A 12,214-nucleotide genomic window follows, 5' to 3' on the forward strand; every position below is an offset into this window, starting at 1 on the left:
GGTCTAGGCAGTGGTTGAGGGTCACATGAAGGCATGGTACACAGTTTGCTTTTTCTTTCTTTCATGGATTTATTAAGGCATTAAGCACAGTGTGATTTTTAGCCAAGTGAAATGAAGACAAGGAAATAGATCAGGACCTGAGGGATGTGCTTTTTAAAGTTAATGGTGAGGAGTGAAAAGGCCATGTAAGTTATGCCTGCACTGCAAGACACCCGCCCCTGTGAACAGATGTTTCCCCACCTGAGTACTTCATTCCTGAGGCTCAGGCACAACCACCAAGTGGGTGCTTGGAAGTTTCTGTCACCTGGAAGCCAAGCACATAACCTTGCCACCAAGTGGCAGCAGCAGTTAGTACCTGGGACATTCAACTGTACATCTTTCCGTAGATGAAAACTGGCGTGTCCTAGGCACAGCATAGGGTGCAGGGGCATAAGGCAAGCAGGGCTAGATCTGAAAGCCTCTAATACTATTTGTTAACAGCCAGCTCAAGTGGGGGTCTCTAGGCTGGTTCCAAGTAGGCAGGAAGATGGAGCCCTGGCCCAGGGAATTCTCCTAAGGCAACTGGGTTTGCTTCAGCCTTCTGTTTCTATGACTCCCTTCTTAAGGGAGAATGGGTGTGTGTCTTTAAGGAGAACACAGAAAGGGAGGAAGGGAGGGCAGAGACCAGAGGTCAGCCTCCATTTCTAGTTCAGCCTGAGATTCCAGATGGCTCATGGTCACTGGAGGTACTGAACTGTCTCTCCACCTTCTTCTGCTCCTTGATCTTGAGTCCAATATTTACCCTTTTCTCAAAGAAGTTAACCAGCACAGACTCTGTCAGGATGGAGGCCAAGATCTGTTCAAAGGAGATGCACCAATCCGTGTCCACAGTGCCCCCGCCATGCGAAGTGGTCAAAGGGCTGCAGGCTTCCCCACCCACCAGCACCGTGTCATCTGTGAGATCCTCACACTGTAGGGAGCCTGTACTGACCACAGAATAGGAGGACATGGACATGTCATCTTTGGTTTCATCATCAGACAAAAGCATGGAGGAAGAGCCCTGCCCCTCGCCACTGCCCCCCTCCACTACAAGATGACTCTCCTGAAGTGCTTTTCCAAAGTGAGTGTCACCGCTGGCTTTGGCCTGGGGGTTCCCTGTAGCCAGAGGTTGAAGCTCCTGTGTTGAGTCCTGATGGGGCTTGGGTGCTGGTGGCTCATCCTCCTTAGTGGCACTGTTGTTACCATCTTTGGGCTTCTTGCCTGTCTGAGCTGAAAACTTCTTGCCTACCTCACCGATGCGAAGGAGGAGGCTGGCCACTGTGGCAATGGCATGGTACAAATCCTGCTCCATGGGGTCTTCACTGAACATGTTATAAAGTGTCTTGCATAGCTCAATGAACTGCTCCTTAGGGAGAAAACCAGAAAGAAAACAGAGAAGTGGCTACAGATGGATTGGTGTACTTTCAGGCTAGCAGACTGAATATATAGGCTGGAGTCTGGGATGTTGACTACACAAACCTGTGCTTTACTGTTTCCATTTCAAAGGTTAGGACTCTATGGTTCAGAGAGAAAAGTCACTTGACCATTGCTATGCAGCCCTTTCAAGTCTTTCTTTTCAGGAAGTAAAGGATTTGGTTTTGACTTGGACTGTCTGTTTCCTACATGTACTGTTAGTAGTAGATCTACCTTTCAGCCTATTTTTTTTTTTGGCTTACAGTGCTGGGGATGAAACCTAGAACTTTTTCCATGCAAGAAAGTGTTCTACCACTGAGTTGTACTCTCAGGTTCTGTATTAGGACTTCCTTGTTGTATTTTGGAAGCATCTTTGACATATATATATCTATAGATATAGATATTTTGAGGGAGGGTCTCACTGTAGTCTAGGCTGACCTAGAATTCACTATGGAGTCTCAGGGTGGCCTTGAACTCACAGCAATCCTCCTACCTCTGCCTTCCAAGTGCTGGGATTAAAGGCATGTGCGATCTTGCCTGGCCTTTTCATTTTGTGTTTGTGTGGTATGTATGTGTTCATAATGTGTGTGTATGGGGATATGTGTCTGGAAGCCAGAGGCTGATGTCTGGTGTCTTCCTCAATTACTTGCTACCTTATTTATTGAAATAGGGTCTCTTATTTGAACCCAGAGCTCACCAGCTCAGCTAGTCTAGCTAGTTAGCTTGCCCTAGGAATCCCATCTCCACCCCAAGCTCTGGGATTACAGGTGAGCACTACTATGCCTGATATTTATGTAGGTGCTGGGGGTTCAAACTCAGGTTCTCATGCTTGTTTGCCAAAATGCTTTACCCAACTAAGTCATCTCCCTGGCCCTCAGCTTCTTATTTTAAAAAATTATTTATTTATTTATGAATGAATAAATGAAAGAGAGAGAGAGACCAAGAAGCGCCAGAGCCTCTAGCTGCTGCAATCAAACTCCAGATGCATGCACCACCTTGTGCATCTGGCTTACATGGGTCCTTTGGCTTTGCAGGCATGCATCATAACCACTAAGCAATCTCTCCAACACCCTCAGCTTCTTATAATTAACACAAACCATGTGGACTCTTTCAATGAGGCTCAGTGCCCAACAAGGTAAACACTGCTGAGGAGGGGCTGGAGGGGAGTTGGGGTCTATGTCCTGGCCCAAGAGGATGATGAAGCCTCCTTTCAGGGGCTGCCAGTCTTGAAGCCTGAAGAATGCTCAGAATGCAGTGCCCTCTCTGGGTACATCTAGGGTGAAGTCTAACCATAGGCCCACAGTCTGGCTGTAACTCAAGAGGTGCCTTTGGTCAGGGTCTGCAGTCTGAATCCAGAGGCTGTCACTTCATTGACTGTAATACTCTTAGCATGGTAGCAAGCTACTGATTTGAGAGACTAGTGAATGGTGAACCCACTGCAGAGGTACCTGGGCTTTGGAGGCGGTGGAGTGCTATTGAGGTTTCTTATCAAAGGTAGGATAGGAGCCTCTTGCTATTGAAGGCTAACCTTCCCTGGTGTTTCTCTGGTTTAATGGATATTGAGTCAACCTACAAAAGTAGTTACTTTGTAGCTTTGTATTCATAGCTAAATCTAATTGAAGGTAGGTTTTCATCAAACTTTGTATATTGGATTTTTCTTGTAAAAAAAAAAGTAGTTACTTTGCAAACACACCCTGTCTCGTATCTTTTTGGAATCATTACAATGGTTATTCAGGTCTAACAGACTTCAGAAGTAAGGAAGAGAATTCCCACTCAAACGAGATTGCTGGAGTGTGAGTGCTGTAAGGCTGCAATGTTAGGTTCTAGGCATGGACAGAATTCTCTAGGAATATATATTGCAGGCTCTGATGGACCTAACCTGGTTCATCTTGGGAAGATCCTTAATAGTCTCCTTTTGATCCTCCTTCTCCTTGGCCCACATTTGAAGGTAGTGTCGATAGTCAGGAGGGCTGGTCCCCTTCTCCTCTGTCAATTGGAAGAGAGATTAATCCCCACTTGTCAAACAAGAGAAAGTGGGCTGTATGCTATAATAAGTCTAGATGCTCTCTACATTAGATTACCTGGGTGCTATTACAAAATGTTCTGGTAGTTGGGAAATAGTGGGAAAACACCCCAGTACTCCCCTGGGTCTCCTGTAAGTTAGCTGAGGCAGCTTGGACCCAAGATGAGGAAGATGAACCCTGTCTTCTCCAAGGCGGCTGGAGAGAGGATGGTGTAAGGTGGGAGGTCTGGCTATACATCAGGAGAGTGATAGATCTTAGGGCCCTTGGTAGCTAATGAGCCAGGCTCTCCACTCAAGGTATTGGCCCCTTTGTCAGGGCACATGTTTGCCATCCCCTGGGGCTAGGAGGTCCCCCACAGTGAGTGGGGAGGGATGCAGCAAACAAAAGGCCCAGACCCCTCTGAGCCCTGGTGTCCAGCACCAGTAGAGAATGACCTGGACCTCCTCTTCTTTCTTGGACAGCCTCATTTCCATTTCCTTCTTTCTGCTCCTGTGGCAGTGCTTCTAGACAGTCTAAAAACAACATGAACACGGAAGAAAATCTTTTAACTACAAACCACTGAACCAGCGCCAGCAGGGTCCCAGGCAGCCCTCTTGCTTGGCTAGCCCTGACCCCTACCCTGTAGCAAGGGAGAACCTGGCAATGTTTGCTTGGTTATATTAAAGAAAAATGAATCGTTGGTGTTGTAGCTCAGTGTAGAGTCCATATTTAGCATGGTCCAGACCCAGGTTCCATCCCCAGCACCAGAGTCCCGGCCCCCCATGGCTAATAAGCCTTCTTATGCCTGGGGTGGGGAGATGTTTCAGTGTTTAGTTAAAGGCAATTGCTTGCAAAGCCTGCCAATCTGGGTTTGATTCCACAGTACCACAGTATCATGGGTACCATGATGTAAAGAGGGGCTCAAACATGTGCCATTCATGTATAGTAGCAAGAAAGTCTGGTGCACTCATACACATGCATGCATGCACGCGCACGTGCACATACATACACACACACACACATACAAATAAAACAATAAAAATGTTTTAAAAAAGAATACAAGGGCTGGAGAGATGGCTTAGCAATTAAGGCACTGCCTGCAAAGTCAAAGAACCCAGGTTTGATTCCCCAGGGCCCATAGAAGCCAGATACACAAGGTGGCACATGCATCTGGAGTTCATTTGAAGCAACTGGAAACCCTGGCATGCCAATTCTCTTTTTGCCTCCTTCACTCTATCTCTCAAATAAAGTAATTAAAAAAAAAATAATACAAGTTGGGCATGGAATTGCTATGAGTTTGAGGCCAGCCTGAGTCTACATAGTGGTCAAGCCCTTACCTCGAGCTCCCTCCCCCCTGCCCCTCCACCGCTGCACCAAAGAAAAAGTATCCAAATCTCAGCTGGGCGTGGTAGTGCACAGTTTTAATCCCAGGAGGCTTTGCAAGCAAGTGTCTTTAACTGCTGAGCCATTTTCTTAGCCCCAGCCCTGTTTGAGACATGGTTTCATGTAGTTTAAGTTGTCCTCAAACTTACTATGTAGCGGAGGATAACCTTGAACTTCTGATCTACTTCCTGCAGCCTGGAGTGCTGTGATTACAAGTGTGTGCCTCCATTCCCCATTTATGTAGTACTAGGGACCAAACTCGGGGCTTTGTGCATGCTAGGCAACTGAGCTACATTCCCAGCCCTGAGGTCATTGGTGTGTATCATTCTCCATGTGAAATTACAGGGCAATTAGTAGTTGGTGATTAATTGATTGATCAGCTATTTAAACCTGGGCTTTGTGTATGCTAGGCCATAGCTCTACCAAGATACATCCCCAGCAACCCCCTCCACACATACTTTTTTTGTTTGTTTTAAAGTTGGGTTTTCCTCTAGCCCAGGGTGACCTGGCATTAGTCTCAAGCTGGCCTCAAACTCACAGTGATCCTCCTGCCTTAACCTCTCAAGTGCTGGGATTAAAGGCATACACTACATTGCCTGGTCCCAGCCTTTATTTTTTAAGATAGGATCTCATTTTGAACCCAGGGTGGCCTTAAGCTTAAATGTCTCCTTTCTTAGCCTCTGAAGTGCTGGAATTAAAGATTCCAGCATTAAAATACCTATTTTTTTTTTCAATACTAGGGACTGAACCCAGGATCTCATATATATGCTAGGCAAGTGCTCAACCACTGAGTCACACCCTGATCCTTCCCTGACAACTCAACTGCCAAACCTCAGGGCCCAGAATGGCCCCTCACCTTGGTCAGATGCTGCCAATGAGCTTTGAATGCGGCCCAGGATTAAGTTCTAACAGGCATACATATGTATTTTTTCTGTAATGAAAAAATACTGTGGAACATGAAACTGCTTTCCAAGGGGAGTATCTACCTGACTTGCCCATGCTGAATATGTTTCAGTTACAATGACAGCATTCTGCATTCCTTTTTTCATTTTCTTTTTTTGGTTTTTCAAGGTAGGGTCTCACTCTAGCCCAGGCTGACCTGGAATTCACTATGGAGTCTTAGGGTGGCCTCAAACTCACAGCAATCCTACCACCTCTGCCTCCCAAGTGCTGGGATGAAAGGCGTGTTCCACCACGCCAGCTGCATTCCTTTTCTTTAAAAATGACTCTTTGGGGCTGGAGAGATGTCTCAGAGGTTAAAGGCACCTGCTTACAAAGCCTAACGGCTTGGGCTTGATTCTCCAGTATCTTCATAAAGCCAGATGTACAAAGTGGCACATACGTCTGGAATCCATTTGCAGTGGCAGGAGGTCTGGTGTGCCCATTCTCTCTCTCTCTCAAATGTGTGTGTGTGTGTGTGTGTCACACACACACACACACACACACACACACACACTTAATAAAATGGTACTTTTTATAAGTGGCTGCATAGTGAGGCCTGGGCTGCTTCGTGTCTGGTTGCTGCACGCCTTCATCACTACCATCCATGACAGAAAGAAGACCAATCCTCTTTTGTAGGGAGCAGCTTGTTCTAAGTTCTTCTCAGGACTTATCCCCATGGGATGAAGTCCTAGGAGGTCCCTGGGACACAAAGCCTTCAGGTTTTGAATAAAGGGAAGGGAAAGTCCAGAGGTGAAGGGTCACCCTGCTCTCCAGGGACTCACCTTGAGCCTCCCATGGCAGGAAAAGATCCAGATTTGAGGCCAGAGGAGGTTCTGGAGGGGACAGTGAGAGAGGTGCACAGGGAGAAGCTAAGGTCCAGGGAGACAGAGATGTGAGGCACATCCACATCTACAGGGGCAACTCAGTCCAAGAAGTACCTCAGACCCCTCCCAGGAAACACCCCTGAGCTCACAGTGGGTCTGCTGGACACTTGCTTCAGACCCACAGAGAGATTGGGGGTCTCAGGGCTGTGGCTGGTTGCGCTGCATATTATCATTGCTCACCTTCTGAGGAGCTGTCCACTGTGAAATAGTGGGTGGCCTCTAGGGCTGACTCAGCTTCCTCTGGATTTAGAGCTGTGTTTCAAGAGAAAAGGGCAGGAAAAAATAATGTGATTTTTTTTCTTCAAGGTATGGCCTCATTCTAGCCCAGGCTGACCTGGAATTCACTATTTAAGTCCCAGGCTGGCACTGAAACTCACAGCGATCCTCCTACCTCAGCTTCCTAAGTACTGGGATCAAAGGGTTATGCCACCATATTGGGCAATAATGTGATTCTTACTCAAAAACTTCCTGGAGTCCTAAACAAAGGCCTCCCCTCTCCCTCCCATGTTTCAACCAGCCCCAGCACCTCTACTTATAACACTGCTGGTAGTTTCAATGGAGCTGATTGCATCTGTTCATTACTTCTTTTGGTTGCTTTTTGAGACTGGGGAGGGAGGATCTCATTTTGAAGCCCAAACTAGCCTCAAACTCTGTATCACTCTGTCTTAGCCTTCTGAATGCTAGAATTACAAGTGTGTGGCAGTTTGAATGGATGCCCCACAATAGAATCTCTAGCCACTTGGATGGAGGTGTCACTGTGGCCGGATTCTAGGGTCCAGCTCTAAGGTGTGTTTGGGGATGGATCTGGAATTCCAGGCTAAGGTATGGAGAGTGCTATCTGAGTTCTGGGATTCCTAGAGTGTGCTTGCTTATGGTGATGCTGGTGGTATTTCTCTCTGTGTGGACCTGTGAAATGGGGCCAGATTTTTCCATCGTTATGGAACTTCCCTTGGATCTGTAAGCTTCAAAAAATCTTGTTCCTCCAGTAAACTGTGCCAGGGTTGTGGAGTGATGCATGCCTTTAGTCCTGGTATGCAGGAGGCTGAGGCAGGAGGATCGCAGAATTTGCAAGTCCTTTCCCTAGGCTCAGGCCAGCTGCCCATAGGAACATTTCATCCCCATGATGGCTCCAGCACTAATAAGGCCAGAGGTGTACCTCCTCTTCCACAGTTATGAGATAAGATCTACAGGCAGCCTTGGCAGTGCTCCAGGCTGACTCTCAAGATAAACAGGAGACCTTGAGAAGCCTAAGCACAAACTGATGAAAGCAGGGTCTGTGTTACTGTGACACTTCCATCCAGATCCCCCCTGCCCTGTCATGGTTTCTGGGTCCCATTGTCCTGCTTAACAGGCAGAGCCCTGTACTCAAGACTTCTTACATGGATGGAATCTTCCTTTATACTTCTTTCCCATCATGGCTGAGCCTCAGCCTTAGGCCCTCCCCACCAGTGGGCCCAGGCTACCTCCCCTCTGTTGAACCTAGTTGCCTTGAAGTCCAACCATCCAGAGGCTAGTAGAGTGTGCTTAGGATGCTGGAGCATGCCTCTCCCCACCATATTTCCAGTTCCAGAGAGTTGAGGCCCTGCAGCAGGAAGCCTGAAGACTCTCACCTGGGGGCAGGTGCAGCTTGTAGAGTGCCTTGAGCTTCTCCGTGAGGTCTCCATGGTACATCCCACCTGTGGAAGAAGGGGTACTGACTGGCAGGAGGGCTCGAAAGCCACGTGTCAGGCCATGTCCCCATTCCTTCCCTTTCTGTGGGTTTCAGTGGAGACTTCACAGCTTGGGCAGCAGGCCTTGCTCCTTCCTAGCCAGGTCACTAGGGCTGCTGGGATGAGCCCTAGGGTTCCTGCTTTTCCTGGACCCTTTAGAATTGCTTAGTCTCCCTCTGGGGCCAGAAGCCCCAGACTGATGGAGAGAGAGGAGAGGGCAGGCAGGGCTTCCAGTGGAATCTAGCTTGTCTCCAGTAGGGAAACTGTTGTGCTCTACAAGGGCTATGGGCTCAAGGCCACCCCCTGCTGGCCACAGTGGGACAGGCCTGTTGGCCAGCATTAGGGAATATGGCTGCTAGGGGAGCATCTTGCTCTGGCATATTGTGAGGTACTCACTCATTCCTATCACAAATTCTTTGAAGTTGATCAGCGAGTCCTTGTTTTGGTCCAGGAGCCTGAACATGCGGCTGGCCAACACAGGTGAGTGGGAGCCACAGGCCCAGGGTGTCAGGCTGGCAAAGAGCTCCTGGAACTGGCATACATCAATCCGGTACTGTTCCAGGTAGGGCAGGCTGGGGTCCCGGTGGACGGCTGTCATGTGGTTACTACCCCAGTACTGACTTGCCAGGTGCTTGGCCTGTGGGGGACAGTCTGGTGAGATGGCATTTCAGGTCCTGGCTGTTGGGATGGCTAAGCTAGCCAGGATGTCCAACCTCCTTTGGTGGTGGTGAGGATGGGCTAGCTGTCACAGGACCTGGTACATATCAAAGGATCAGAGACAGAGCACTGCTAAGGCCAGCCTTAGAGCCACTGTTCTGATACAAAAGCCAGTGTGTGTTGGCCACCTTAAAAACCGAACTGAAGGCAGATGGAGAGGCCCATAAGAACTGGCAACAAGAACAGAGGGGCAGGTAGATAAATGCCTACAGTCCCAGCACTCAAAAGAAGTTAGTCAGGAGGATCATGTGACCTCATGAGTTCAGCTTGAAGGTAGCCTGGGCAACACAGAGAAATCCCAAAACAAAATGAAACAAAACAAAAATCCCAAAACACAGAGACAAAAACCAAACAAAACAGAGGGCAGTGTGGATGTTGTTTTCCTTGTGTCCTTCAGCTCCTGAGATTGGTGTGGAGAACCTCTCCCAACTATAGTAAAGCTGTAAGATTTCAAGGGTGGTAATCTTCCTTCATTGCTGGCTCAGCAGGCAACACCATCTTGCAGCCATATCAACTAATTTGAGTCCCTTCAACAATTAATCCTGGGTGTTTTGCTAAAAATATTTGGTAAGAAGGCCAAGCATGGTGGCGTATGCCTTTAATCCCAGCACTTGGGGGGCGAGGTAGGAGATCAATGTGAGTTTGAGGCTAGCCTGAGCCTACATAGTGAATTCTAGGTCAGCATGGGCTAGAATGAGAACCTACCACATTAAAAAAAAAATGCAGGAGTGGTGACTTAGCAGTTAAATTCTCTACCTGCCTCTCTCTCAAGTAATTAAAAATTGGAAAGAATTCTTTTTCTGCCTGGGGAGATGGTTCAGTGGTGAAAGGTGCTTGCTAGCAAAGCCTGTCAGCCCACCCATGTAAAGGCACAAAGTGTTGCATGCATCTGGTGTTTGTTTGTAGTGGCAGGAGGCCCTGGCATACCACACTGACTCTGGTCTGCCTCTATGTCTCTCTCAAATAAATAAATAAAATATTGGGAAAAAGAAAATTCTTTTCCACTGGGATTACTGAAACCATGACCCTGGACCTGTTCATGACAGTCCTGCCATTCTGCAAGAAGAGACATCAGAGGTGGGGGAGCCTTACAGCATGTTTTGAGTACTTGAATCTAGCCATGTCTGAAGCTGTATTATTAACTTTTCAGTTAAAGAAGCTGATTTGGTCCCTTCTATGTAAGATGACTGTGGTGGTTTGAAAAGATGGCCCCCAATATATTCAGTTTTTTATTTGTTTGCCACCTTGCTGGAGGCAGTGTCACTGGGTGGAACTTAAAGTGTGGTGGTGGGTTTCAAATTTCAATCTAAAGATATGCAAAGTGTACCTAGCTGGAGTTCCTGAAGTGTGCTGTGTGGCTTTTTGGCTTTTAGGCTTGTGCTTCCCTCTCTCTGCTTGGTCCTGTGAAGGCAGGTCAGCTTCTTCTGCTATTATGGAACTTCCCCTGGATCTGTAAGCTTCAGTAAGTATCCCTTCCTCCATAACTGTGCCTGGTCTGGAAGTTCATCTCAGTGAACCTGAAGCTGTCTGCTACAATGACTTAAATGTATTTCTGACATTTCAGAGTGTTCTGTTTTGGGCTGGGATGATTTTTCAGTGGCTAAAGGAACTTTATTACAAAGCCTGGCAGTCCAGGTTCTCCAGTACCCATGTCAAGCCATATGCACAAAATGGCACGTGTCTAGAGTTCATTTGCAGTAGCAAGAGCCCCTGGAACACCCATATACATTCTCAAATTAAAAAAAAATTTAAAAAAAGAATGGCTGGGTGTGGTGACACATGCCTTTAATCCCAGCACTGGGCGGTAGCATTAGGAAGATTGGTATGAGTCTGAGACCAGCCTGAACTACAGAGTGAGTTCTAGGTTAGCTTGTGCTAGAGTGAGACCCTACCTCGGAAAAAAAAAAAAAAAAAGAATGTTGTCTAAATGCCAAGAAGGATTAAATTCTATCACATGTGGTTCACAGTAACTGCAAATGAGGATGCTTTTAAATTAGTTTCTCTTCTGGCATGGAGCCACTGCACTGTAGCTGCACTTAGGAGACAAGATGGGGTACGTGTCCTGCCCGTGTTCTTTCAAAAAAAATTATTTAAGCCGGGCATGGTGGCGCACGCCTTTAATCCCAGCACTCGGGAGGCAGAGGTAGGAGGATCGCCGAAAGTTCGAGGCCACCCTGAGACTACATAGTGAATTCCAGGTCAGCCTGAGCCAGAGTGAGACCCTAACTCGAAAAACCAAAAAAAAAAAAAAAATTATTTATTTATTTGCAAGGAGAGAGAGAGAGAAAAAAAAAAAAACAGACAGAGAGAATGGGTGTGCCAGGGCCTCCAGCTGCTGCAAATGGACTCCAGATGCATGCGCCACCTTGTGCATCCAGCTGTACGTGGAATCTGTGGAATGGAACCTGGGTCCTCAGGCTTTGCTGGCAAAGTGCCTTAACAGCTAAGCCATCTCCCCAGCCCCTGCCCTTGTTCTTGACTGTCACCTTGAACACCATGTACAGGTCCTCCAGCTCTTCAACTGAGAAACCAATGTCCCCTGGTATGGCTCGAACCTAGAAGGAAAGAAAAAGTGCTTTACTGAAGGGTTCCCAAGTTCTCGCTACAATGCAAACAAATATGTTTGCTCTAGGAGACTTCTCATGTGGACAGGGGCAAAAGTACACTTTTAGTCCCAACAGTTGGAAGGCTGAGGTAGGAGGACTGCTATGACTTCAAGGCTAGCCTTGGGCTAGAGTGAGTTCCAGGTCAGCCTAGGCAAGAGTGAGACCCTACCTTGAATAGTCCTTCCCCAAGAAACAAAACACCAAGGCATGAACTGCCCTCCTGGTGTCCCCAGTGATCAAGCACATGTGGGTGGGTCTACTCAGAAGACAGGATGCCACCCACATGCTCACCCTTCATCACCACCTACCAGTCAGTTCCTATCCCCTGAGCCTCTTCCTGGAGTGCACAGCTGGGGGAAGGGCTTGTTGTATAAAGCTCCAGCTGAGACGCAGGGTAACAAATGGCCTTTTAGCTTCAGTCATCTAGAAGGGCTCTTTGAAAGAGGTCCTAGAACTTGCCAGGCAGTATGTTTATTTCAGTTAGCAGAGGTGGTGGTCAGTGACTGCTGCTGCTGACCAAAGTGCCCTACATGTCTTGC

At 47.6% G+C, this 12,214-nt stretch overlaps 1 protein-coding gene across 5 annotated transcripts in view; it reads right to left on the reverse strand.

Annotated features, from left to right (window-relative positions):
* Positions 1-44: 44 nt before the first annotated feature.
* The window catches only part of Tbc1d9b (TBC1 domain family member 9B), a 54,559-nt gene continuing 42,389 nt past the window's right edge, over positions 45-12,214 (reverse strand). For 2 of the 5 annotated variants that reach the window (XM_045151727.1, XM_045151724.1), the window contains exons 15-22: positions 11,556-11,624; positions 8,749-8,989; positions 8,254-8,319; positions 6,824-6,895; positions 6,542-6,592; positions 3,890-3,967; positions 3,311-3,417; positions 45-1,384 (exon numbers count right to left, since the gene is read on the reverse strand). In XM_045151727.1, the coding sequence (XP_045007662.1) occupies positions 689-1,384; positions 3,311-3,417; positions 3,890-3,967; positions 6,542-6,592; positions 6,824-6,895; positions 8,254-8,319; positions 8,749-8,989; positions 11,556-11,624 (1,380 nt within the window). In that variant the 3' untranslated portion in view covers positions 45-688. The remainder of the gene's footprint in view (positions 1,385-3,310; positions 3,418-3,889; positions 3,968-6,541; positions 6,593-6,823; positions 6,896-8,253; positions 8,320-8,748; positions 8,990-11,555; positions 11,625-12,214) is intronic. The other 3 variants (XM_045151725.1, XM_045151726.1, XM_045151728.1) reach the window with 3 other exon arrangements.

The sequence above is a fragment of the Jaculus jaculus genome, chromosome 6 (assembly GCF_020740685.1).
Source record: "Jaculus jaculus isolate mJacJac1 chromosome 6, mJacJac1.mat.Y.cur, whole genome shotgun sequence".
NCBI lineage: Eukaryota > Metazoa > Chordata > Mammalia > Rodentia > Dipodidae > Jaculus > Jaculus jaculus.